This window comes from Centrocercus urophasianus, unplaced genomic scaffold (assembly GCF_019232065.1).
Source record: "Centrocercus urophasianus isolate 14NV4802_14NV808 unplaced genomic scaffold, USGS_Curo_1.0 seq_11, whole genome shotgun sequence".
NCBI lineage: Eukaryota > Metazoa > Chordata > Aves > Galliformes > Phasianidae > Centrocercus > Centrocercus urophasianus.
In genome coordinates, this window is record NW_024884253.1 from 79,533,256 (window position 1) to 79,561,053 (window position 27,798).

General features: G+C 39.6%; 1 protein-coding gene across 6 annotated transcripts; it reads left to right on the forward strand.

Annotated features, from left to right (window-relative positions):
• Nucleotides 1–766: 766 nt before the first annotated feature.
• PRPF4B (pre-mRNA processing factor 4B) lies at nucleotides 767–27,798 on the forward strand. Of its 6 annotated transcripts, XR_006167215.1 has the most exons (19): nucleotides 767–864; nucleotides 4,059–5,255; nucleotides 8,835–9,008; nucleotides 9,282–9,437; nucleotides 10,033–10,114; nucleotides 11,711–11,921; nucleotides 14,104–14,177; nucleotides 15,568–15,658; nucleotides 16,337–16,484; nucleotides 17,596–17,733; nucleotides 18,961–19,114; nucleotides 21,386–21,500; nucleotides 21,978–22,129; nucleotides 22,604–22,690; nucleotides 23,725–24,489; nucleotides 25,007–25,052; nucleotides 25,583–25,667; nucleotides 26,465–26,510; nucleotides 27,618–27,798. XR_006167215.1 is itself a non-coding variant. In XM_042809142.1 (15 exons), the coding sequence occupies exons 1-15, from the start codon at nucleotides 827–829 to the stop codon at nucleotides 23,926–23,928; spliced, it is 3,021 nt and encodes a 1,006-aa protein (XP_042665076.1). In that variant the 5' UTR covers nucleotides 767–826; the 3' UTR covers nucleotides 23,929–27,798. The 6 variants fall into 6 exon arrangements, 1 of the variants encoding a protein (XP_042665076.1); XR_006167213.1 differs by having other exon boundaries at nucleotides 23,725–25,052; nucleotides 25,581–25,667; XR_006167214.1 differs by having other exon boundaries at nucleotides 25,007–25,667.

Genomic DNA, 27,798 nt, shown 5'->3' on the forward strand with positions numbered 1-27,798 from the left:
GAAACCGATCTGTTTCTTCTCTGAACAAGGTGTTCACGACTTCACAAGAGCAAGGGCCAGGTGAACTACTGCACTGACTCCCCAGGCTCATATCACAGCATCTGACATCAACAGTGGCAACGAGACAGATGTTTTCGCAGGGTTTTCTTTATTTTCTTGGTCAACTTCATCTCTTGTGCTGTATGACACACTTCCATCTTGGTCCATGCTAGGACTGACTGACACTTGACTCAGAACCATAGAACCATTTGAGTTGGAAGGGATCCTTGCAGGTCATCCAGTCCAACTCCCCCACAATGAACACGGATCCCTACAATACATCAGGTTGCTCAGAGCCCCATCCAGCCGGACCTTGAATGTGGAGCCAGGCGTGCTGTGATCTTGCTTCTGATGCTGGAACAAGCAGCGCTCACACCGGGCCAGCAACATGCGTTCGGAGCCCGGAGACACAGCGAGGTAGCGCCCGGAGGTTTGATTTCCTGGGCTTCGCCGGCGGAGCACAGCACGTTCGCAGTTAAATTCACTCATCTTCAGGCGGTGCCGGTGGGCAAACCAGCAGAAGAACGACGAGAGTCCTCTCCGGGCCGTCTTAACCACAGCCGAAGGATCAGCAGCACCGCAGCCGCCACGCTCCCGCCTGCTCCCACCGCCGCCCGCGCGCCCGGAGGCTGAGGGCGGTGCCGGCGGTTCGCAGCCCGCCCCGCACGCAGGGTTCGCTTCCGGCGGCCTCCACCCCGCCGTCCCCAACCCCTCCCGGCGGCCCGGCTGCGCGTGCGCCGCGGCCCCGCGTCTCCCCAGCGGCAGCGAAGGAGTTTGGAAGTTCAAAATGGCCGCCGCGGCGGAGCCCGAACAGCGAGCGCCCGAGTAAGGGACGGGTGGGACGGGCGGGCAGGCGGGGCGGCCACTCGACACGGCGCTCCGGGGCGGGAGGAGGCGGCGAGTGGCCCCGGCGCGGGGAAGGGCGGCCGGCGGCGGGGCGGCCGGGCCGGAGGCGGCGGGGGGAACGAGGAGGGAAAGGGCGGCGGGCGGCCGCTCCGCGGAGAAGGGTGCGAACGCGGTCGCCGGGAGCCGCTCGCGGCCCGACCCGCCGCGGGGAGGAGGTTGAGGCCGCTCGGCGGATGGCCTTCGGGGCGGGGGAGGGGAAGCGGCGCCCGGAGCGGCGCGTGCGTTCCGGCCGCGTGCGCTTCCCGCCCCGCCGGGCCCGGCCCGCTCCGCCCGGCCCGCTCCGCCGCTCGGCGCTCAGCCCGACTCCCCGAGCCGCGGGCTCTCGCGGTACCAAGAGTGCCGGCGCTGCTGGAAGCGAGAAGCGATTTGTCGCCGGCGGCCCCTCCTTCCGGCCCGCCGCGTGAGTGGCGGCTGGCGGCGGTGGGGGCTGCGCGATGCTTTCCGCGGGCTTCCACCGCCCGGAGCCCGCCTCGCCACTCCTCGGCGTCGCCCGGGTAGCTCGGCCTCGTGGAACGCTGTCTGTGCTCCCCTTCTCTCCCGTTGTCTGAGGATGATTTTTACCTGTTAGGCACAGGAGTGGAAAACTGCTTTTCCTCGTCTGTGTGTGAACCTTGTGGAACACGTGAGCGTGCCGATAAATATGCTCAGTGCCCTGTAGGGAACCGTAAATAAGGGAAATAAAGTGACGACTGCGATAGAAAGCCCAAAGGTAGGGAAGAAATGGGTGAAATCTCTGCAAATCTTCATAGGCTTCCCATAGTTCTTCTCCTTGAATCCCAAAAAAAGGGACAGTGAGGCTGTAACACAGATGTCACAACTCCTATGGAAGCATAAAGATACCTCATGGCCTTGTCGCCTTCTGAAGTCTTCTTAAAATGTTTCTCTTCCATGTAATTACAACTCTGAAGCTGTTAAACGAATTAAAAGTTTGCCTGTGTTTTGATGGTGTTACATGAAATAAATCAGTGCCTGCACGTGGAGTAGCTCCGAACCATTTCCCTGGGCAGCCTCATTTGGTGGATGGCAGCCCTGCCCACAGCAGGGTGCTGGCTGGGCTTTAAGGTCCCTTCAGCCCAAACTATTGTGTGATTTAATGCTGGCAAAAGGAGGCTTCTCTGGAGCAGTTCGAATGGACCTGCAATATTCTTATAATGTATTGAAAAAACATGAATGTGTCAACAGGGGACCCTCACAGCTCCCTGTAGCCAGCTGAGAAGTCCTGAAAGATGCACGGTCACCTTAATGTGCTCCTTGCCATGTTTCTCTGCCCTTTTGCTAACTCATTGCTTGGGATTGCAGATCCAAATTGAGAAAGTTTTAAATCTACTACTTTTTTTTTTGTGCGTCTTTTGTGCCAAACATACCATTAAACAAACTCCTCTGGAGGCAGTTTGTCTTGTTTTGCATAGTCTGTTGTGTGGTGATGTTGGGTGACAGGAGGGGGCAGTTAAGAAAAAAGCCCTTCTTCCTGCTCTGGTTGAGTAAGCAGCAGTAGTGGTAGAGATGTAAAAGAAGAAACGTGCAGCATTAACACTTCTGTTAGAAGCTAGCATATTTTTAACTCAAATAGGCTGCTCCCTTGGAAAGGGACTGAGGATATTTTTGAGCAATGAAGTGTCAACGGTTTCAGCAAATTATTTCAGAGTACGCTGACAATAAGTCTAGATTGTTTTCTAGTATATGAATTTGCATTAACTCACATAGGAGATAATCATTAACTGTGCTGTTTGAAGACCCCGTCCTTAATGAGGAGAATGTAAATTGACTTTGTAGTGAGGTGGCATCCTTTAGTTGGCTAAGAATAATTCTGATATGATTATACCAATGGATCACAGGACATATTCTTCAGAGACCTCTGTAGGATGAACCTAGTGGGGTTCTGAGGGTATCTCTACATTTCTGTGTGCATCTCACCACCACTGTGACCATCACACCCCAAGAGCTTCCCTTCAATGAATGAGGCTGGGGATAGAGCAGTATCTAAAACACCAGAGCATTAGCGAGTTCCAAAACTAGTGCAGGTGGGGTGCGTTTGCAGAAAGGCGATGCTAGCACCTAAGATGTGATTTGGCAGCAGATTTTAAAAGGCAAATATCCATCTTGCTGTAGCTGGTAATTGATGTTCTGAAGGTATTTGCTGAGAGCTGTTTATGTCTATTGATAAGCCAATTTCAGCTTCTAGGGAAAACAATAAAAGTGAATGTGTGGAGCGTGCGCACTGACTTACGTAATTTTTGAACTCCTTGTCTAATTAAAGTGCTTGTTGCTGTGACTAGCTAATTGAAATTAGATTTCTTTCTTTTTTTTTTTTCTTTAAAGAGACCACCATTATTATTTTAATAACCTGTTCTATACTTATTTTCTGTTTGTTTTTTGTTTCTGTCCAGTGCCATTTTACAGGTCTAAAGAGAACATACTTTTTTTCCTCAGGAAGCTAATAAGCTTTTGTATCCTATTGGAAAGCTTTTCTGAAATTAGGTGTTCTTAATTGATCCTGTTCTTTGATGCTGTTCCCTGCATCGCATACATAAATGCAGGATAAGAACAGTTCTGTATTGTCTAATGTGTGTATGCACATACGGAGAGGAATGATAGTTAAGAGAATCAGCCTCTGTGCTTGAGACTCTGCAGGATGGTTTACTTAGGGGGTCAGAATCACCCCCTGAAATAAGTTTTGATCTTTGGAGGAAAACTGCGCTCTGTCTTTTGAAAGAACTTTTAGAGGCCATAGCTTGGATTTGGCATAGGAATGGAACAGTGAATAAAACAGATACTGGACTAACAGGAGGTATAAATGCACAGCACTGTTGTATAATATTGGCAGTGTTGAACCAGTAACATTGAACCAGTAACAAACCTACTTGGTTTGTTTTGTTGGTGTATTTGCTCCATCCTCCTAAGCTAGTATTTCTTTTTGCAGTCATAGCTGTCTGTTGGTGACAAACTATGCCTGCTCTTACAACTTCATTACATTGCTCGTACTTTTTTAGTTCTCCAAAAGCAGATAATTAAATACCAGTCAGCTTCTGTCATAAAAGAGTCTATCAAACTAACTTGAGTTTAAGGGCTGCCGTGAATTGCTGGTACTGATGGCTAGTTTCCTTTTTTTGCAGGGCTGAGGATGCTAACGCATCTGAGAAAAGTACAAATGAAGAAAATGGGGAAGTGTCAGAAGCAGATCAACCTCAGAACAAGCACAGCCGACACAAAAAAAAGAAACACAAACACCGAAGTAAACACAAGAAACATAAACATTCATCAGAAGAAGATAAGGACAAAAAACATAAACACAGACACAAACATAAGAAACATAAACGGAAAGAGGTAGCCGATGCCTCTGACAAGGAAGATGGACCAGCTAAAAGAACTAAAATTGATTTTTTAGCTCCTCTGGAAGACTTGGAGAAACAAAGAGCTTTATTGAAAGCTGAACTTGAAAATGAATTAATGGAAGGCAAAGTCCAGTCTGGTATGGGATTAATATTACAAGGTTATGAGTCGGGATCTGAAGAGGAGGGGGAAATTAACGAAAAGGCACGAAATGGAACTAGACCTGCAACTAAGTCAAACACTAAGGGGAAATTAGAACCTGTGGAAAATAAAGCTAGTTCCAAAAAAGGAAATAAGAGTGAATCAAAAGAAAGGACTAGGCACAGATCTGACAAAAAGAAAAGCAAGGTAGCGGTTGATGGAATCAAAGAGAAAACAACCAGAAGCAAGTCGAAAGAGAGGAGAAAATCCAAAAGCCCCTGTAAAAGAAGTAAGTCTCAAGATCAGACTTCAAGGAAATCAAGATCTCCAATGCTTAAAAGAAGATCTCAGGAGAAAAATAGGAAGTCTAAATCTCCCCCAGAAGACAGAAACAAGGCTGACGATAAGAGTAAATCAAGGGATCGCAGGAAGTCTCCAGTTGTAAATGAAAGCAAAAGTCGAGATCGCGGCAGAAAGTCCAAATCTCCAGCAGAACTCAGAAGCAAATCCAAAGATAGACGATCGCGGTCCAAAGATAGAAAATCTAGGCGATCAGAGACTGACAAAGATAAAAAGCCAATTAAATCTCCTTCTAAAGACGCTTCTTCAGGGAAAGAAAACAGGTCCCCCAGAAGACCTGGCCGAAGCCCAAAAGGAAGAAGCTTGTCTCCTAAGCCACGTGAAAAGTCAAGAAGAAGCAGGTCCCCTCTCTTTAATGATCGTCGATCCAAACAGAGTAAATCTCCCTCTCGAACCCGCTCTCCAGCTAGAAGGTTGAGGAGTAGATCTGCAGAAAGGAAGAGAAGGGAATCAGAAAGGAGGCGTCTTTCATCTCCCAGGTAAAATATCATGAACCATTGCAAAAATGTGCTATGGGATAAACCGTCTTCTAGTTTGGTGTTTCTCTTTCATTCTGAAAAGAGCTGTTAAAAGAGAATCAGGTTGTGTATCGTGTTATGAGTTTCCATTACATGCAGTCATCTTTCAAAAATACTAACCCCAGCTGTCAGACACACAAAGCCAGCTTTGCTGTTTGTGGCTCTCGCCAGGACTGGAAACAAGTTTTGTAGCTCAGGTTTTGCTTTTTGTTGCTGTGTTGAATTCAGATTTTAGCTTCTGTTTTGGTTCTTAAGTTAATATAATGTTGTTTTCAGGAATTCCTATGAAGGGAGAACTTTCTTCCCTCTCCTCTTAAATGTCAGTGTTGGCATCTCCCCACACACCTACTGAAAAGTGATAGCATGTGTGAATGGTGTAAACTAGACTTTCAGATATGCTTCTTAGTCTTTTTTTTACTTAGAAATGTTTTGTCTCTTTAATTTGGTGGAGTCATGGTAGCATTACTGGTCTGTTTTGATAGTGGGCCCAAACTTGTATATTATTGCCATATTTTGCATATGCATAAATGAGGGAGGAAGGATTTAATCTTTTTAACGTACTTTTGTCATTTGTTTTAAAATGCAGTTTAGGTTCTGAAAGCAGTTACTTTAAGATTTAATATAAACCATCAGATGGTAGCATTTTTGAATCTGGTGAGGCCTGGATAGCAAGCTCCTTAGCAGAGAACAATAAAATTGTATACACTTTTGGAAGTTAACCCATTAAACCATTGGTGTCCAAACTTTAGGCTTCCCTGGGCCTCAGTGAGCAAGAAGGAATTGTCTCAGGTTGCATATAGAATACATAGTGAATTTAATGTATATAAGTAAGGACTTTTAAAATATTTTTTTATTAAAGCAAAGCAAAAAAAAAAAAAGTAGACATAGTGGGATATTTGACCCTGTTTCTGACCCTTTTTGTTTTTGTGATACTAATGCACCAGACTGGTTCAGTGGCAGTGGCTGAAATTCTAGTGAGCTCTCGAGGTGTTCTCCAGAGATTTCTACTGAAATTTTGCTCTTCCTGTACTTCGTCCTTGAAAACAGGTGTTCACAAATGTACGTGCTGCCAAAAGTGATGCCGTGAATAAGGCACGATTGTGAAGTGAGGGATATTTCTCTCTAATAATGGAGTGCTTTTTAAAGAAAAATCTTTGAGATGACAGATTTTTTTCAGTTCCACTAGTTTGTCTGTAAAGCATTCCTTGATACACATTGAATGTGGCTGCATGTTTTTGCATATAGTGTCTTTTTAAATTGCCAACTTTGGAAACTGACACGATTTCCTTACAAATTAAACACAGTGCTATTTTCCAAGGTGCTTAAGCACATGGAACGTGCTCAGTGGAAGTGAGACCTGTTACGTCTGAGACGAGCAGGAGAGCCGGTGTCAGCACTGCAGTGCCCGTTCCCCTGGTTCCACCCAGGCTGTCCCAATCACACACCGCTGTGTGGTTGTTGTAGCAGTGGCTGAGTGCCCAGGGCCGGACAGGAGTGCTCAGAGGGACAGAGCCACAGCCCTGATGGTGCGGGGAAGAGGCAGCAGCAGTGCCAGCTGTGCCAGGCTGCAGGGTTGGACGTGGCTGCATTGAACAAAACAATCCAGGAAGCAAGAGTTGAGCATCTTGATGATGGATAATTTTAAACGTGGGGTATCTTCCACAGGCGCAATTACCAGCTTGCTTTGTATACTATTGACAAGCAACACTGCAGGCACTTTGGAAAACGGCCCCCGTGGCGTTAATGAGATGAAGCAAGTATTGTAAATGGCACCAGTTTATCCAACCAGTTCCTGGTGAACGAGCACTCCATTACGTTGCTTGGACATAGTACTTGTCTGTCTTAGTTTCAGTTTTCATTTCTAGTGAAACTGCATTTCAGTGCAGGCTGCTGTGTTGCAGCCAGTTTGAATTAGTTGTCTAAACACTACTGCAAGAGATGCACATGTCTAGAATTTTGCTGTCAAGTTCATAGAAGAGTAACTTTAGTAATACCTCTTTTTTTTTTTTTTTGCTACACTCCTGTGTGGGGGACTGCTGAGAAATATTTTCTTCTGGAAGTGAACAGGCTTTCTTTGTGGGACATCTTGAACCAATGTTGCCATGTTTGAGTTTTAACTGCCTGTAACTACCCAGGCTGCCAGGTAACTTCAGGAGCTCCAGTGAGCAGTTTCAACCACAAATTCCCAGGAATTTGATTTTTCATATTTGCTCCCAGTGTTCCACTCGTGTAAGATACTTCTTAGTTCCCTGACTGAAGTATGTTACTGTACAGCATTACGTATGGGTTTATAATCACCTTCTACTTCCTATCACATGTATGCGATCCCTGAACTGATTGGGATTCTTTTTGCAGCTATTTTGATTGGCTTTTGGCAGCACAACCACGTTGTAAACTAGAAGGCTTGTCAGTTCATCCTGTGTGGCTTTTTTTTTTTCGTGGCACTGTTCAGAAAAAGGTAACATAAATTAAAAGCGAAAAGGGGATCTTCATCATTCTTGCAGAAACCAGCACTGCTTCTGTGTGTGCTTTGTTTCTGTTTACTATTATCCATCAGTTCTGCACGTGTGTGTACATTATATGCAGCTAGGGTAACTGAAGCTGTTAATAGCAGTCACTAAAAAAACCAAAAACATCATTTCAGAATGGGTAGAGTTGTTCTTTCAGACCTGAGAGACTGTGAATTCATGAGATACAGCACCTGAAATATCTTGTCCTGATTCAATTTAAAAGATGTAAAAACAAAGGAAATGGAGCAGCAGCATCTTAATTGAACAATAGTGGAAATATTTTCCAAGAATTTCTATTACAGCCTCATCAGAATTGTTGTCAGATATTTTTAACTTTTGTTTTGGATTGAAGTTTTGCTGTCTTGGGATACCATTAAGCTTCTTAGTGTGGTTGGTTCATGAAGGATTTTTTTTTTTCTTAAATAGTTGTTCATCTGTATAGATAAGAATGAACATAGTGTATATATATATATGATGTGTGTGTGTGTATAGTTACTTTAATTCGAGAAGTGTTAATTGAGAATTGCTTTTAGCTGCACTATGTGGAATGCAGAAGCTGTTCACTTCTAGGAGCCAGATTGGAAAACACATGGAAGTTGTCATGGAATAGTTTGTCCTAAATTTAAACTCTGTGTTGTAGAATTGCTGAGAAAAATCCAAGAATTTGGTTTTAGGTTTTATTAATTGAATATTACTTCTGATCAACATGAAAACAGGCTGCTATTTATGTAAGACATAAATGCAAGCTTTGTTTTAGAAATTTCTTAGCTTTATCGTAGTGATTAACTAGCTCTGCTTCCAGAGTTGTCCTGAGCTAGACCTGTGTGTGGGCACATATTTCCCAGGTTGGGGAGACGAGTACATGGAGGGCAGCCAGCTCTGCAGCACACATACCCATTTCTGCACTCAGAAATCCATCTGATGGATCCTCGCCTGCAGGAAGATACTTAAAAGTGAGATTTTAGAAGGAACTGGAGGATTTGTTTTCAGCTCGCTCCTTATTTTACTGTGGTTCTTTCTTCATTTTAAGAACGCGAACCAGAGATGATATTTTGTCTAGATGTGAAAGATCAAAAGATATCAGCCCGCCCAGCAGGTGGTCTCCATCCCGAAGAAGGTCCCGCTCACCCATTCGGAGGAGGTCTCGCTCACCCCTTCGACGCAGCCGGTCTCCACGAAGGAGGAGTAGGTCCCCCCGGAGGAGGTAAGGACACCACGTGCGTTTGTTCCTTTGTTTTACAGGATACAAAAGTCACAAGGTATCTTATGTGTAAAGAGATAATGCGTTTTTCAGTCCCTGCTTATCTATAAGTTGGCAGAGTTGAATTAATCTTGTCCTCCATAAATTCAGTTGTTGTATTACTTGGAGTTGCTGTGTGTCTTTGTTTTATGAATAGGTTTTCCTTCTTTTTCTTTTAAAAACAAGAAAATAAAAAGCAAAACAAAACAAACAAAAAATCCCCCTTACTGTTACCAGGGATAGAGGCCGAAGAAGTAGGTCTCGCCTTCGAAGGAGGTCCAGGTCACGTGGTGGCCACAGACGTAGGAGTAGGAGCAAAGTTAAAGAAGACAAATTTAAAGGCAGTCTTTCTGAGGGCATGAAAGCTGAACAGGAGTCTTCATCCGATGAAAAGTAAGTCTTAAGGTCTAATTTACTGTCTTAAAATGCAGATCCAGTAATGGGGGGAACCAACCAGAACTTCATGCTGTAGTTTTTGGGTTGTCATCTACAACCTTAATCATGTTACATTACTTTTAATCTTGTCCAATTGCTATTGGGATGATTGAGATCTATTGTTTGGTGGGGAGACCTTTAGGGGCTCATGCATGGTTTGGTTTCTAATTTTGACTTGATAAATGTCTTTTGAAAATAATTTGGTCTGGTGTGTATCTTAGGATATTGCTTGAAAACCAGAAAGGATTAACTGCTACTAGCAAATTGTTCTCTGTATTTGCTAAATATCTAATCTGACAGCATGAGATAACAGTCAAGTCTGCAGTTGGGAATGAAAGGCTTCATCTCAAGCTATCTGTGGACACATTTTATCAGTAAGGAAACATGAATGAACACACTGAATTTTAATACGTTTTGCTTTCTGAGTCAGGTTAACAATTTTGGTTCGATATTCTATTGTGTGCTTTTCTGCACCAAAAAACAGCATTTAGTAGGATTCAGTATGTAATATTACGTTTATGATGCTACATAAAAAGTAATTGTATTTTTATAGTCTTGAAGATTTTGATTTGGAAGAAGAGGATGAAGAAGCAGAAATAAGACAGCGAAGGTTACAGCGGCAAGCAATCGTGCAGGTAATGGCTCTATTATCACAGGGGTTATGGAAATAAATTCCATGTTTTTAGTGTAAAGTGTTATAAAGGAGAAGGCTATTACAATAGTATTCACTATTACTATTTTTTTCCAATTAAATTATTCTAAAGATTAGTCTTGGTCAGAGCTGACACTCCTACTGCAGCAGCATTACTTCTAAGACTGAAGCTACTCTCCCATCAGTCATTTTTGTGTCACAATCAAATGCTGTCTGACGGTCCTATGATGTGACATGTTAAAAATATTCTCATTTATTCTCACCTACAGGTTTTCCTCAGGGCTGCATTGTTGATATTATAATATCAGTTTAACACTTAGATATCAGTTAATCAAAGTGGTTAGTTCGTTTCAAATAGCACTTGTCCCTTTCCAAAACTTAGTAGAGCCACTGAATTGCTTTCCCCTTCATGAACATCGATTCAGTCAGACGTATGCTTTTGCTACCATTAAGGTTTTGCTTCTGGTAAGAAGGTGGCAGTGGTGATGAGTAATGTGTAATTGAGTCCAATGAAAGAGAGTCCAGGCCGAGGGGATGTAATTGTAAAGGACAAGTGGGCTTTTCTTTTAAAGGCGGGATTTGGCACACAGAACACAGCAGGCAAAATTCTGTGACGTTTTTACTTAATACTTAATTATAAAAACACTGGTTATAATGTAGTACTTAATTTAAGCAGCACTAAAAATAATGGTCATCTTTTGATTTTTATATAAATTTAATGATAAAATCCTTCAGAACAATGACTGAATTATTTTTTAAGGACTTTATTTTACTCCTTGTTTTCCAAACTGTTGTCATAATGAACCTGTCAGTACTAACATTATGGCAGTCACAAGGAAGGAAATACAGAAATACAGAGGTGCCTGAAATGTCATGCACTTTTTCAGTTTTATTGAGCTGTAGTAGAATGAGTTTTCATAACCTACATCCAGTTCTGGGGCCCCCAACACAAGCAGGACATGGAGCTGTTAGAGCGGGTTCAAAGGAGGGCCATGAAGACTAGAAGGCTGGAGCACCTCCCCTTCAAGGACAGGCTGAGAGAGCTGAGGCTCTTCAGCCTGGAGAAGAGAAGGCCCTGAGGAGACCTCATAGGAGCCTTCCAGTACCTGAAAGGGCCTACTGGAAAGCTAGGGAGGGACTTATTATAAAGGCATGTAGTGACAGGATGAAAAGAAACTTTGAACTGGAAGAGGGTAGATTTAAACTAGATATGAGGAAGAAATTATTTACTGTCAGGGTGGTGAGACACTGGAACAGGTTGCCCAGTGAGGTTGTGGATGTCCCCTCCCTGGAAGCATTCGAGGCCAGGCTTTGAGCAACCTGGTCTAGAGAGAGCTGTCCTTGCCTATAGCAGGGGGTTGGAATGAAGTGATCTTAAAGGTCCCTTCCAACCCAAACCCAATCAATTCTGTGATTCTATGATACCAACTCTACGTATCTGTAGAATTTGCCATTAGAGATGTAGGTGATTATGAAGGCAAAGATTTAATGTTCAGCACAAGCCATTAGGGATGAAAATAAAAATAATTAAACTGCGATAAACTGTAATGCTGAGGTTAATAATTGTGTTTCTGTTTAGAAATACAAGGGCCAGACAGAAGACAGTAATATATCTGTGCCATCTGAACCAAGCAGTCCTCAGAGCAGTACGCGCAGTCGCTCAAATTCACCGGATGACATCCTGGAAAGGGTCGCTGCTGATGTGAAAGAGTATGAACGGGAAAACGTGGACACCTTTGAGGCATCAGTAAAAGCCAAACACAACCTCATGACAGTGGAACAGAACAACGGTAAGAATCTGAAACCTCACTTGAATGCAGTGTATTAAAACAGTGCAAAATAGATGTATTCCTTTGTTTCTTTATATACCTCTAGACTTGGGAGCATATTGACTTTTTGGACAGAGTCTGCAGTATTTCCTTGAACGTTAAGATATTTCAAACATAGTATTAAAATAATAAAGCTTGTTTGTGAAGGTTGACATGAACAAAGTGTTCTCCATATTTCTAGTAACTCTTAATACAGTTCATTCCATAAATATGGAAGAGCAGATAGTGATGTCTGATTTGATAATTAAGAACCACTTTTTTTTAAATGAAAAGTTTTCACTTATGCATACTTTTTTCTTACAAGTTTAATTTATTTCTCTTCATTTTGGAGAGAGTTGCAAACCATGACTTCATTCATTCATTTATTGGTTAGAGCAACTGTTTGAAGAATGCAAGTGTATCTGAAGTTGTTTAGAATGATGGGGCTTTTGAGAGTCATTGCTAGCTTGCCCGTGTGTAACTTCCTGCTGAAGGAATACTGTTGTCCTCCTCTTCCTGCCTGCCATGGTCCCGCTGTGGCAAAAGGAATACAGACCATAGATCTTGTTTGTTTGTTTGGAATATTTTTTTTTTTGGACCCTCTTTTGAGGCTGGTATACCCTAAGTCTTCCAGCCAGCCAAAGGTGTGTCTCCAGTTGCCATGCAGACATACTTGAACTGGCTGTTCAACCTGACCAGCCCTTCAGGAGATAGCCGGACAGCTTGTATTTCGTATCACCTACTAGATATATCCTTGGCTATGTTCTAGTGGATCCTTCCTTGAAATAGTAAAGCTGCACATCTCTGGGACTGGTACAGAGCAGTTTGTCCTGGTGTTCCCTTGTGCAGATTGCATTTTGAGATTATTCTCTTGTTGTGAAGGTAAAAAGAACACTCTTGTGTACCTTTTCTCTGTTAGCATAGCACAAGGTGGAACAGTCCTTTTTATATAAAACACTCACTGATATATTTTTTGCTTTCTAATTTTGTCCACTAAAAGATAATGGAAATAAAACTGTTAACTACATGGGCTTTTTAATGACATTAGAGAGGATTTTAAAACAAACAAAAAAAAAGATCAGTTGCACCAATGCACTGCAGGAGCTTCAGTATATTGGTAGGTTGGATTGGAGGTGGCTGTAACAATAGGAGGAAACAGGATCATCTGTTTGTTTTGTCAGAGCAATACATAACTTGACCTTCTACAAAGGCACAATAGTAAGTCACTAATGCAATCATTAGTAATCACTGTAGCCCAGTTAAAATGTGAGTAATTGAAATTAAAAGGAAAAATCAAGGCAGCTGCTAGGAGGGTCTGTACCTTGAAACAACAGTGTCAGTATGATGGATGAGTTTTTGATGCTTTCAGAAGATTGATGTTTTGTTTGAAAGTGGTTCCCTCAGGAGACTGGAGAATTCTAAGGTTAACCGTTTATTTTTCTCCTTTGCTTGATACCCTTAACAGTACCTGTGTCTGACCATGGTAATGAAGGAATGCTACTCCCATACTGTGTATTATGAAATAGTTTGAAGTTTGTTTGCATTCACAAATGTAAACTTAATTTACATTTCTTTGCTTTTATCTTGTCAACCAACTAAGATGTCCTTCAGACTTTAAAGATTGAAAGGTGACAGAGGGATAATCATCTCCACATTAAGGTTGTTTGTCTTTTAAACATGATTAGCTTCATCTTTCACTGTAAGCTGCATGAGATCCTTTCTGATGGAGCTGAAGAAAACATTTTCCAAAGAAACAGTTTCTGGGCTGTACAGCGTTGGTTTTTAGTAAAATACTTGGTGATTATCAGAAAACCCCACACTTGTATCTTGAAATCACATCTGCATCTTGTAATACGTATAAATGTCTATTTTTGTGCAGTCACTTGTAAGGATCGTATAAAGTACCAACCTCATATTCCTGGTTTGTGGATTGCTTGAAAGCTGCTATACTTAATTTTTCAAAGAGGTACAATTTTTTAAGAACTTAACCATCTCATTTTTGTATATGGATAATGTAAATTAGCTCTAACTTTCCTTGCAAATCTTCAGTTTGCCACCATGTTGATTTTGAAGTTGTGTTGTACCAATATAAAGTCACAGACTGCACTGCTAATTGTCTGCTTGCCATCTTCCTCACTTTGAATTATGTGAATTTCCTTTCAAGGTTCAGCTCAGAAGAAACTGCTGGCTCCTGATATGTTCACAGAATCAGATGATATGTTTGCTGCATACTTTGATGTAGGTAATTCTTGGAGATGAAATGAATGATTCTTTTTTTGCTTGTTTTTTTTATTGAAGGGTTGCTGTCACTTGAGGTTTGTGGGAACATTGATTAGTAAAAGCAAAGTAACTGAGTTGATAATTTTAATATTTTGATCAGTTGAAGCAGACAAAGTAGCTTTTAATATTTCAGTGAAATAAAACCTGCAACAAGTAAGATTTTGGCCAGAGTAAACAAAGAATTAAGTACTTCACCCACTGTTCAAAAGAGAGCTGTCATGGCACACAGTAACAAACTTTATATTAACTTTTTACGTTAAAGCTGCTGTGTTGCTCTGTTCTTTCTTCAGAGATGTGTGCCTTCTTCAGAGGTTCATGTAAGGTTAATTTAAAAGTTTGTGTAATGTATTTTAATTTGCTCATGATGTGTTGTAATGATGTGGAGGCTTTTTGGATGGAGAGAAGCATTTCCCATTTCTACTTCTTGCACTGTTTCAGCAGCTTTTTCAAAATGTGCTGAAGGAGCTTACTGATCTTGGCAGTTCCTTAAATACTTGTTGCTACTGATACGAGTCACTGAGAAAGTCAAGGCAACAAGTTCCTTCTTAAGATGGAAATTCTGCAGTTAACCATGCTTTACGGCAGATGAAATCTATTAGTTTTCACAGAAAGATTGTTGACAGGAGGTGTCACTGTAATAAAGCCAACACACACGTGCACAGACCAAAGGAGAAAGATAAATAGTTCAGGAATAGTGGTGGTTTAGGTGCTTTTAAAATCTTCAGGATAACAAGTAGGGATTTAAACAGTTTGTATGTAGTCACTTTCTGCTCTGCAAAAACTGATGTTCAGTCAGATATTTTTTACTACCCATGAATTTGTATTTGAGATAATACTGTCAATTCAGTTAAGCAGTGTCAGCAGCAACTGTGATTCTAAGTGTAACAGTATGGATTTTGTGAAGTGACACTGAATGAACAGAAAGTAATTTGAAGCTTACACAGTTACATTTACCCCCTAGGTTGCTAAACTTTATTACTACAAATATACTGTAAGTAGTAAGTCTTAATATGGTCCAAACTGTGTATTCTAATTTGACTTGTAGAAATTCATTGCAGGTAATAGTTGAAACGTGTCTCATTTGTCACATTTAATAATATTTCTGTCTATGTCCCTATTCTGTTTCCTTACAGCGGTTTTCAAATGCTGGTATTTAAGTAGCATTCTGTGTTCAGTAGTATTTTTCTCCTACAAGATAAATGTGTTTGTAGTGTGGAGAAGAGCATTGTTTCAGTAGGGAAAAAAGTGCCCAGTAATGTGGACTTCTGATTTTTATAAGTAAACATTAAAGAAAACATACAGCTAGAGCACACAGGCAAAGCTGTTCCGTTTGTTCTTTCTGTTTCAGAGTGCTCGTCTAAGGGCTGCTGGATTTGGAAAAGACTTCAAAGAAAACCCCAATCTCAGGGATAACTGGACTGATGCAGAAGGCTATTATCGTAAGTTTCATTTACTGGGTTGCAACTGTAGCAAGAAGGAGGGTGCTAAATGGAGAAGAACTGAAAAAAGTAAAAGTACTGAAATGCTGTCATGTGAATATTCTGCTGTGAGTGCCATGCTGCATATGGCGTGCCCAAAGCAATTTTCTGTTCTTGCACACTTGTGCAAGAAGTTGCTCCTAGATATAAAATTTTGGTTAGGGTAAAATTTTGGTTAGGGTCTGTAACTGTCCATAGTTACAGACATGAGATCACTCTCACGAAGGGAGGAATGAAGGAATGCTTGCCAGGATCTGAAACCAAGAAATCTGGCATCCAAGATAATATAGTGGCCCTTGTGGTAGCTGTTATCTAGAATTCAGAATGGAGATAGTGAGTGAGTGAACATGTTTTACTTACTGGTCAGTGTTAAAAGCTCATTTGCAGGTGAAAGGGCCAAAATAAATACACCTGTAATGGGTGAAATGAGCATGCAGGTTTTAACCTCAAGAAGGGAAGAATTCCAAATTTAGAATTGTTGATGTTCCCCATAATTTCCACAAAGATTGGTGCTAGTATGCTCTGAAATTAAGTGATTATACTGTTGATATGATTTAGAACCATTTATTTTTCATAAAACGTTTCATTGTGTGTACGATGCATAACTCTTACTTGAATTGCTTGATTTTTGTTCTTCAGGTGTTAATATAGGTGAAGTTCTAGATAAACGTTACAATGTCTATGGTTACACTGGTCAGGGAGTCTTCAGTAATGTAGTACGAGCCAGGGATATGGCGAGAGCAAACCAAGAAGTAGCGGTTAAAATCATCAGGAACAATGAACTTATGTAAGTAATGTTTTTGTTTAATAATACTATAGTAAAGCATGTGAGACTTTCATAAGTTTTTCATGATGTGATTTGAATCTTCCTTTGTTTCAAGTGAAGTAACAGATTACAGCTGTGGTTCCTGCCTTTTCTGCTAATATGAGCCATGTAATGGGAAGCGCTTGAGGACTATGTATCCGCACTCACAGGAGAAGGGTACTTGCATTTTCATCAGGCACTTTCTCATTTGCAAAACTGCAGGGAACAGTGGTGGCAAGAAATAAGCTTAACATTGATTATGTCTGCCCAGCCCTAAGATTTTTGAGATGGGAATTGAGGACTGTAAAATTCTGGCTTGATGAACCAAATCCATTTGGGAAGCCGTGGGTTGGATACTAGTCAATCATCTCTAACTTAGACAAAGATATTTAATTATTTTTGCATATTCTCCATGTGTGCACATGTGTAGAAGATACGAGAAAGTGATGGTGCTCTGCCTATTGGAAACAAAATCACTGGACATCTTCCAGACTGAATGACCCTTAACTAGGGTGATGTTGTATTAAACTGTGCTATGTTATGTGAGGACTCAGAATCTCCAATACTCATTTTCAGCATCTGCTGCCATAACAGCCATAGCCATGCGTTATGTACTTATCCATTTATCCAAGTTATTATTACAGATAACTTATATGGAAATCTCCATGCATTTTACACTGGAAGTCTTAAAACTTGGTTTGTGTGTAACTGAGTCATTTTGAGTTATGTGAATAGTACCTAGAAATATTCAGGGGAAAAAAAGAGGTAGTAAGCTAGCTTGGTGTGTTAAGATGATTTGGTTTGGGTGTGTTCTTGACTGTCAGTCAGTTTAGTTTAAAATTTTTAAAATAGTGTAAGTGAAATAACTTCAAAACAAACAGGAGGGAGAAGAATAACTAGGTTACAAAATCAGAGGTGATCAAAGACATAACAAGAGTGAACCACTGCTGTGGGTTTTTTCAAGCAGTGCTACATCATGTAGTACTATTAAAACTGACAACTAAAACTGCGGAGGTAAATCTCAAGGTTTAAACAAGGCACTCTTGTTTAATCTCACTTGTTTTCTTTTCTAATTGTATTTCTTTGTTTGCAGGCAAAAAACTGGTCTAAAAGAACTGGAATTTTTGAAGAAGCTCAATGATGCAGATCCCGATGACAAGTTTCACTGTCTGAGATTGTTCAGGCATTTCTACCACAAACAACATCTCTGTCTGGTATTCGAACCACTGAGGTAAGATGACAAGTGTATGGTGTCCTTTGTGAACAGTAAAGTACAACTAAGTCAACTAAGTAATCTGTATCTTTCTGTTCTTGACTATTGTTTTAAGTTTGGTACTTTGTTCCATTGCCAAGATTGAAGAATTTAAGCAATTCTGAAAAAAAAAATAAAAAATCTAGAGGCAGAAATCCAAAATCTGGTGAACTAGTTAGATTTTTCATAGTCAGTTGTGTTGTAAATTCCATCCCTGGCCAATATTTGAAATGATGTAATTTATTATTAATAAATTATTAATTTAATCACATTAAATTATTTATAAATTACTCATCTCACTAATGCTCCTCTTAATGACTTTTTTTAGTGAAAATATTCTTCCTAGATTTACAGAATTCTTTACCTTGTGGTGTGGATTAAGAATGTGTAATCAGAGAGGTTGAGCAAATACTGTATATTCTGTGACAAACAGATATATAGCAACAACCTACAGAAGATGATTACAGTGCTCTGTAAATTTGCCTTTAAATAATGAGGATTTTTTGGCAGGCTAATTGTAGACAGCTTTATCGTGGATCTAGACACTTTGGTTGCCTTAATTCCTATTCCTGCTTAGATGTTGTTTCTATCAATTGCTTGTATCCTAAATTTTCCCTGTATATTTTAATTTTGGCATAGATGTTTGAGTTGAAGATAAATCATTTGCTGAAGCAGTGCAAGTTTTATGCAGTGCCTAATATTTGTCATAAAGGTTATTACTGACAGTAGAGCTTCTTTGTGCTGTCTCTTCATAACACATTTGTGCACTGTTTACACCCAGTCATGGTTTTGTTGTGGATTTGTCTTTTCATCTGCTGTTCAAGTCATTGAAGCATTGCCTCATCGGTTTCCATCTTTTGCATATTTTCTTTTTAATCGCTTCTCAAGAAACTGAGCCCAAAGGCTACACAGCTGTTCAGAAAATGCTGTTTACGTGCAAATCAATTCTCTCCAATTAATCCGGATTATAAATATGTTCTGAAGTTTATGTCCAGTCTATTAAGTATATGGTATAGTGCAGATCTGATCAACCAGCATTTTTGTTTTGTTGCTTTACAAATAGTGAGGTTTGTATCTTAAGTTGAATGTCACTTTTCCTCCAGAATTTATGAAGTTAACAAGGTTATTCATGTTTTTCTTACAGTTGAGAAGGCAAGTATATTTCCCCTCACAGAGCTCTTTTATTTTCTCTCTTTCTTACAATAGTATGAACTTACGAGAGGTGTTGAAAAAGTATGGGAAAGATGTTGGTCTCCATATTAAAGCTGTGCGTTCCTACAGCCAGCAGTTGTTCCTGGCTTTAAAACTTCTTAAAAGATGCAATATCCTACATGCAGATATTAAACCAGATAATATTTTGGTAAGTAATAACTAATTGAAAAATATTTTGTATGGACATTCTGTAACGTAAAATCAAGTATGTGAAATTAAGTCAAAGTTCACTTTACCTCCAAATGTTAAAAAATTAATGTTTTGGGGAAAAAAAGCTATAATGGTATAAATAAAGAAGTGTAATACAGCATGTAAATGAAATATTTCATTTACACAAACCTGCATCCACTTGTACCATTTTAGAAAGTAGGTCTTCCAAGGACAGTATTCTTTATTAGGAGAAGTCTTAGGACTTTTTTCACCAGTACCTGAAAAATGTTCTTGTTTCTACAGAATGAAAAAATGAAAATAGTTTGGTTAAGGCTGGGAGGAGATTTTGTTCATTTGAATAAGATGACTGAAGAAGTCCTTACTGTCCTGTTTTCCCCATGAAACATTCTGCTTAGCAGAGTGTGAGAGCTACATCAAAGGAATCAAATGGTTTGACTTCGGTTTTTATGGACAAAATTGAAGATTTAAAAATGACCATTTTGTGGCTCTGGGCAGCCTGGTCTGGTGGTTGGTGACCCTGCACACAGCAGGGGGGTTGAAACTAGATGATCATTGTGGTCCTTTTCAACCCAGGCCATTCTATGATTTCTTGCCATCGCTGTTGTAAAATTTACTAGCTGAACATGAGATATGTGAATAGTATTCTAGTTTATGAGTGGCACTCTGGATGGTAGAGGTGGAAGTCTAAACTGATAAAATTTAGTTATCTAGAATGAAATCCAGATCCAGCAAGGATATTTTTCCATACTTCCAAGAGATTGTGAACACTGCATATTACTGGTGACCTCCAGTTCTCCTACTGAATCACTGTAGTGAATTCCAGATGGTTTGGTTTTTTTTTAGTTCACCAACAGAAATAAACTAACAGATTTAATAACTAATACGTAGTGGTAGCATTTACCAAGTAGATTCTGGAAAGTGATGATGAGGCAGGAAGGAATGTGAATGGATTTGTTTTCACAATGGGAAGTCTTTAACATATCCAGGATTTACTGAAAATAGTACTACATACTACATACATGTTGGTCTAGATATTTTACATTTAAAAATTAAGTTTCTTACTGCTACATGTTCAATTTATGCAGAGTTCCCTTCATCTCTTAGAAATTTCTGCATTCTGTTCTAAGGTGCAGCATACTTTCACTTTCTTGCAGTTGTTTATATTAGGATGTACTAATGTTTCTTTCTTATGGCTTATAAATTAGGAATCTGACAGGGAGGCTTATATTTCCTTCTCAAAACTAAATTTGACACCAGGCAGACCTGCATTCATGTTGGTAATAAAGCTGTTGGTTCATGTTAAGTAACTATCCAGTTTATGAAGCTGAATGCAGTAGTTCTGTTCTTAGGGCTGCTCTTCACCCGACATGTTTGGCCTCAGATCACAACACAGAAGTGACTCACATGTTCCTTATTGATGTTTGACATGTCTTTGTTCACATTCTGGACTGATCTTGAGCTGGGTATTCTCTATTCTCTCTATACAAGTTTCTAACTTGACTTATTTAGGGGTAGGTAGTGTTTAGTGGCTGCTTGAGGGATTACCTTTCCAGCTAGCTCTGGTACCAAGTCGCATGAGGCAAAGCAAAGCTGATGCCCTATTGCCTTGGAGGAGTTATATGGACACTGTGTCAAATTATGTGCTGTATTTACTACCCATTTAGAAAGTACTTGGATGTATGTGTGTGGGATCATTTTGTTGTTTGTGTTATTTTCTAAATAGATGCTAATGTATATTAATGCATATGTAATCCTTTCTGTGCCTTTCAGTTAGTGTCTTGCCACAAATCTCCAAAGCAATGGGAGATGTCACTATTAGTGTCTGTGCAGACAAAGAAAGCTAATTTGAAAGCTAATTCTGGGCATATTTTCTGTTTAGCTTTTAACACTTCTACTGATGGAAGCTGCTAAGTTATGCTGAGAGTTTATTTTTTTTCCCCCTGCTTGTAAAATATTCACTGTTGCTGCAGCAATAAAGAATTAATAGTGAGAAAAAAAAGCCTAGTAAAATCTGTAGGAGAATAAATACATGAAACTGACTTCTTTGTATTTCTTAGATGTGCAGGTATTAACTTTCACTTTCAGTTTAAGGTTTGACAGTTTTCTTAGAATGCAGAGAAGACAGACTGAAACATGGGAAGAAACCGTAACTTCAAGGCTAAATGTTTTTCTTACAGTGTTAGTCGTAAGTGCTGTTGCCAATTCTGTGTACAGACAATGCTAATATACACTTATGTTTAACTTTCAGGTGAATGAATCTAAAACGATATTAAAGCTTTGTGATTTTGGATCAGCTTCACATGTTGCAGATAACGACATCACGCCGTATCTAGTCAGTAGATTTTACCGAGCTCCTGAAATCAGTAAGTGCATTTGGATTGAGTACAACTAAGCAGGCTGTATCAGTAAGGCAAACGAAAGTTTGATTTGAGATTACTCTTTGTTTGATCTCAGCAAACCATCACTCTGAAAATACGATGGCAGTCAAAAAATTCAGCCAATTGAAAGCATGTTTTATGATTCTTCATGCGTGCTGGCGGTCAGCTCAGTGAGAACATGCAGTCGCTCTGATTGGTTATAGCTTTGTTTTGATGCAGGGGTACTGTTATGACTTTGTCTAAATGAAGCTGTGGTGATCAGTTTGGGTGTTAGGTAAAAACCTCCCTTTCTGTAATTGGGATACTGTAAAAGTGAAAAATCTTTTAGTTGTTCACCTTCTTATTCCTAAGAGGAGAAGCACCAATAGAGTTTCTAAATCAGACTTTTTTTTATTTGTCTGGTTTTGTGGTATTGTCTTCAAAGCTGCCTTTATGGAATTAACTTGACTTGCTCTGTTTCAGTTATAGGAAAAATCTATGACTATGGTATAGATATGTGGTCTGTAGGCTGCACGTTATATGAACTTTATACAGGAAAAATACTCTTTCCTGGCAAAACCAATAACCATATGTTGAAATTAGCCATGGATCTCAAAGGAAAGATGCCAAACAAGGTAAGAAAAATAAGTACTTGATTTTTAACTTGATATCTGAAACTGCTGTTATGAACAGTAAAACATACTTTGCTTTCTCCCTGAAATTCTTTATCAGATACATCTCTTAACAGCAAGTATATATCAGATATCCTCTGAATGTATAATTTATATTAATTTAAAATTATATGAAGTGAAAGTATACAGCTTCTTTTTCGTAGACTAAGTGTAAAGTGAAAGCAGAAACCTTCTATGGCACAGACCTGAAAAAAAAAAGTGTAAGTCAGTGGAAGATATTATGTCCTTCTTCAACTGGTTTGAATGTTATTTTTTTTATTCAGCATAGTTATTTGATAAGTAATTCAGAAATACTAAGTTATTCATGTTTTCCCAGTTAGTAGATGCTAATCGCAGTAAATAGATGTTGATGCTAATTGTGAAATTTATTAACACAGAGAGCTTAGCTAAAATTCTTGTCTTTCCCTGATTTTCCAGATGATTCGAAAAGGTGTGTTCAAAGATCAGCACTTTGATCAAAATCTCAACTTTATGTATATAGAAGTAGATAAAGTGACAGAAAGGGTAAGTCCTTAACGTGTCTGTTGTTACTGGTCTTTCAAACATACCTTAACATTTTAATTACAAACAAAACTTTGTAAACTATCAGAATGTCATTTAGCAGAGGCGTACGCAGGTTACATGGTTATGGACTGGATGGTGGGGTAGACTGCACCTTGAGTAAATGCACAGTGACACAGCAGTGGTGGGGCTGACTAATTCACCAGAGTGAATTCACACATCCATTCAGAGGGACCTCAGCAGGTTGGAGGTGTGGGCTGGCCTGAATCTCATGATGTTCAGCAGGGGCAGTACGAAGTCCCATACTAGGGAAGGATCAGCCCTGGGCACCAGTACACCCAGCCAGAAAACAGCTCTGCAGGAAGAGGCCTGGGGTCTTAATAGGTACTAAGTTGTCCATAAGCCAGCAGTGTGCCCTTGCCATTAAGGAGGTTAGTGTTATTCTCAGCTGCATTAGGCAGTTTTTGCCAGCAGGTCAAGAAGGATCACCTGATCTTTCTCTTCTCAGAATTGGTGAGGCTACACCTGAAGTACTGTGTCCAGTCCTGGGCTCCTCTGTACAAGAGAAACTTGTACATACTAGAAGGAGCTCTGCATAGGGCCCAAATGATCAGAGGATTAAAGTATCTCTCCTGTGAGGAAAGGCTGAGAGAATAACAACTATTATGCCTGGAAGACAGGAAGGCAGGGGCGAGGAATCTTATTAATACATATAAATACCTGAATAGAGGGTGCAGTGAAAATGAAGCCAGTCTCTTCAGTCGTGCCCAGTACCAGGAAAAAAGGCAGTTGGCCTGGACTGGAACATCAGATACAATTAGCTGCCAGCAAAAGATGCAGTCTGGCCTGCCCCAGTGTTTTATATTCGCTCTTTTCCTTTGCCTGCCATGAGTATTTATGAGGCCATGTGATGAAGAAGAGCATTGCTGATGAGATAAGAAAACCCTGCAAAAAAATTGCTGCTTAAGCGGTGTAAGAATTACGGCGGTTTTATGTATTTCCACTGTTGTACAAGGTTGCCATTTTTGTGTTTGTAGGAGAAAGTTACTGTAATGAGCACCATTAATCCAACTAAGGACCTGTTAGCAGACTTGATTGGGTGCCAGCGACTCCCAGAAGACCAGCGTAAAAAAGTACACCAGCTGAAGGACTTGTTGGACCAGATCCTAATGTTAGATCCAGCTAAACGGATTAGCATCAACCAGGCTCTGCAGCACGCCTTCATCCAGGAAAAAATTTAAACCAGATGAAGAAGTTCAAAGGGTTTGAGTAATTAAGATACAAAGACTGAAGAAATTTCACAGCAGTTATTAATGTATATAAACATAAATATTTGCCCTGCAAAGTTGAGGAAGAAAAGATACATTTGAATTAACGTCAAGGCTGATATTTCTTTTAGAAATGTTAGAGTAATTCTGTTTTGTGTCTTATGTGAAAATTTTCACTGTAGAACTGTTTTAATTGCCAAGACTGCACAGAAGTACAATGCTAATGTATATGGTTGCAGTTCGTATATATTATAAAAAAGAAAAAAAGCATCTGTTTAAAAAAAAAAAAAAAAAAGAGCAGTAATACTGGGTGGTTGATTTGTTTTTAGCAGACTTGGCTTCATTTTTGTCTTTAAAAAATGGCCAGCATAAATGCTGTTTATATTCACATTTTCCTAGGTGTGTGTGTGCAGGCCACAGCAGCATGCCCTTGGTGTAGTCAGTGCCGAAGGGGGTCTGTTCCTTCTTGAGCCTGCCTGCAGGGATGGTCTCCTCTTTTAAAGCAGGTTGTGTACAACTTTCAGTACACTGAAGGTAAGCTAACCCATCAACATCACCGGTGTTTAAGCTGTTATTTTACTGGAACAACTGACAAATGAGAGACAGTAGCATTGTGGCAGAATTCCCTGCATGTTTGATAAATGATCTTGTTTTTATTTTCTGGCATTGCAACTGTGGCATAGTTACAACTTCCGTTCTGTTCATCACATTTACAATTTTGAGAGCGCGCACTTGATGGATAGAGCGCCTTCAGTGTACTGTTTCTTATTACTTTAATTTTTTTAATCAACTTGCTATAGACTTTGTATACATTTTGTTAAATACAGTTCACTATGACATAGAGCCAATACTTACGGAAGAGTTTTCATTTAGTAATTACATACGTTGGGATCTCATTTGAAAGAACTTATATCTAAAGGATAGATAGACAACATAAGGAAACTTTTTAACTATTTGTATGTCATTTTGAAAGTGTACTGCTTTATGCTAAAAGTGTTTCATTTGTTTTCATTGTTTTCATTATTTGTGATCATGTTGTCTTTCAATACAGGCATAAACCTTCCACTCTTGAACAAAGCAGCTGCTTTTTAAAAGCGGTAATTGCTTCTTTACCTTTTATTTCTTTTGTAAATGAAGCTTTTCTTTAAAAAAAAAACAATGTGACTTTAAAGTGTTGTCTCCTTGCATAAAACAGTTGACACTTACTTATTGTAAAGTGAAGATTGTTCTGCTGCATGTAAAGTGGACCATGCAGATTTCTGTATGTTTTCAGTATGCATCATTAGATAATAAAGTCTTTTGTGAACAAGGCATTTGTAGCCATTTTTAAAAGAATCTGTCTTCAGTGATGGTAAATCAGGTAATTTGTAAAGAACCACCCCTGCCTTTTCTATTAATCATTTAATTAAAAGGATTGTTAAAAGCTATGATCTTTGGAAGAGCTATAGGCTATATTAATTAGATATATAATTATCACTGCTTAAACGAAAAGAAAGCCAAAAGCCCTACAGATACTGTCTGCTTTCATTGTAATGAAATTATTCCTGTAGGACGTGAGATTAAATTCAGGCTTTAACTAATGTTTGTGCTGTTTTTCTCACTTTTCCTTTTGATGGTGCTGAAAGAGAAAAAGGAAAGCGAGTCACAGGCCACTCAACGCCTACTCCATGGGGTCTGATTTGCTGAGACACCAACTTCACCTTCCTAACAAGGTTATTTCTGACAGCATGTGTAGATAAACATTTAGCAACAAGTTAAAAACAGCTTGAAACATTTGAATTGGTTATACAACAAGAAACAGAAAACAGAATCAGACTTTTCAGATCCTTACTGCTGTTCTAAACTACTCTTATAAAGAGGTTCCTCTTTACATTTTTGATCAATATATTCTGAAAACCTGTGATAAACCCACTGGTTTCACTTATTTTGTAACACTTATTTGAACTAAGAAGGGTTTTTGTATCCATCTAGGTCCGTAAATGACAACAGTCATGCACTCCGCGAAGTGCACGCAGGAATGGAAAAATGAGGCAAAGCAGTCATTCTGCTGGTGGGGAATACCCCACCGAGGAGATGTAATGGCCTAACTACAAAAACAGGCAGGAGATGGGTCGTTTGTAAGCTATTTGGAACCTTCCACCTGTCTCTCCTCAGTTGTAAAATTCTTGATAAGAAATTATCCGTCCTTATTTCCACATGTTAAGGTATCTTGTTTGTAGCAGAAGTAAATTCAGCTTTCACGTTTAATGAAGCAGTAGTTGTCTGCTTGTTAACTGCAGAAAGTAACCTGCACTTTCACAACATAGGCAGAGCTTCTGAGGGCAGTTTTACACAGGAATTAGCAGCTTATTCTTGCTGATGCTTTGTACTTTATTCTTAAAATAGGAATGTGAAACAAATGAGTTGGTGATGCAGAAGCAAAGCAGTAGGAAAAATGCACCTACAGAACTGTTTTAAGCTGTTCTGGAGAAGCGTAAAGTTGCTCGTTCACTTGTTCTTTGTGTTGTAGGTGCAGCTCAAAAGAAGATGATGACTACCAGAAGACATGAACAAAGGTTTCTGTCCTATAAAAGATATGAAAAATACTCTTCATACATTTCTGTCTTAATCTTTTGGTTTCCAGCATCCCAATTTAGAATTAACACTGCTACGGTATTGATAATTCCTGAGACATATTAACTGTATTACCATTTTTTTTAATTCTGATATGCTTGTTTCATTTTTGGTTTAAGATTTTTTTCTTACTGTGATTAAATGCAGGCAGGTAGTCATTGCTGTTTAATGCAGTTTTCACAGAACGATCAGTTCAAGACCTGTCATTCAGAAAAGTCTGCCACTGTATTTGGTTAAAATGAACACTTTTAACTGGTAAAGATTTAAGCAGATGATGCGCTTTTTTTCTTTAAGTTCAGCAGATTCACTCATTCTGCCACACACATCTGTTGCTGCAGGGAGTAGCTGACAGGCATTATTCAAAACAAGTGGGTTTCAGTCTTCCATCCACTCCCAGCCTTCAGCTCTTGTATTGGCTGCAACTGAAAATCTTTAATTCTGGCTTCAAAAGCCTCTAGTAGTGAAAACCTCCTGACCATGGTTAAGAAACGTTTCCAGTTTGGGGCAACACCTGTTCCTGTGGCCTCTGAGGATAGCAGAGAGGCTGCTGCTGGCCACAGCAGTCATTTGAATTCCAGTGGTTGCAGCTGCTACAAACACAGCAGTTAGACAACAGGGTTTTCTTGCTGAACTACTTTTCAGCTGACCTAAGAGGATAATTTATCTTTTCCTCCTATACACTAAGATATACTTTTCATCTTCACCTGAGGTCCTACATAAAGTCTAGTTAAGTCTGCTGACTTCTGCTTGGTTCTCCCTGGTGGTGACAAGGAACTCCACATGTTTAATATGATTTTTCAGAATGCTTGGCAAACTAAACAAGATAGCAGCCCTTTGTATTCATTTAACTCAAACTCCTTGGAAGATTAAATGCTCTTTTTTTCCTTCTTTTTGCACTGAAACAAATTAAATATGCAGTTAGATTGTCTTTTTATTACTATGATGTATACTGCTTTAATTAAAAAAAAATAGGAACTGTTCAAAAGCCTTTGATTGAATATAATGATTCCTGTAGAATACTTTTAATAATACTTTATCTCCATACATAGGGTAAGTGGCAATAAACCTCTGAAGAACCTTTATATGTATATTGACCTGTACACAGAAGGCAGACCAGTCTGTGAGACTACTGGAGATAAAGCAATCTTCTACAGCATGTGTCAGATTGTAACTGTGCAGAATGTTGGGAAGTGGCTGCTGCTTGAAGTTAATAAAGTATGCTTAAACTTA

What these genes read in the sequence shown, in the direction of transcription:
- PRPF4B (XM_042809142.1), top strand. Translation starts at nt 827, where the DNA reads ATGGCCGCCGCGGCGGAGCCCGAACAGCGAGCGCCCGA. An exon ending in AGGCGTCTTTCATCTCCCAG is followed by an intron (nt 5,256 to 8,834) that starts GTAAAATATCAT and finishes CTTCATTTTAAG; the next exon opens with AACGCGAACCAGAGATGATA. An exon ending in TGTTTGCTGCATACTTTGAT is followed by an intron (nt 14,178 to 15,567) that starts GTAGGTAATTCT and finishes TTTCTGTTTCAG; the next exon opens with AGTGCTCGTCTAAGGGCTGC.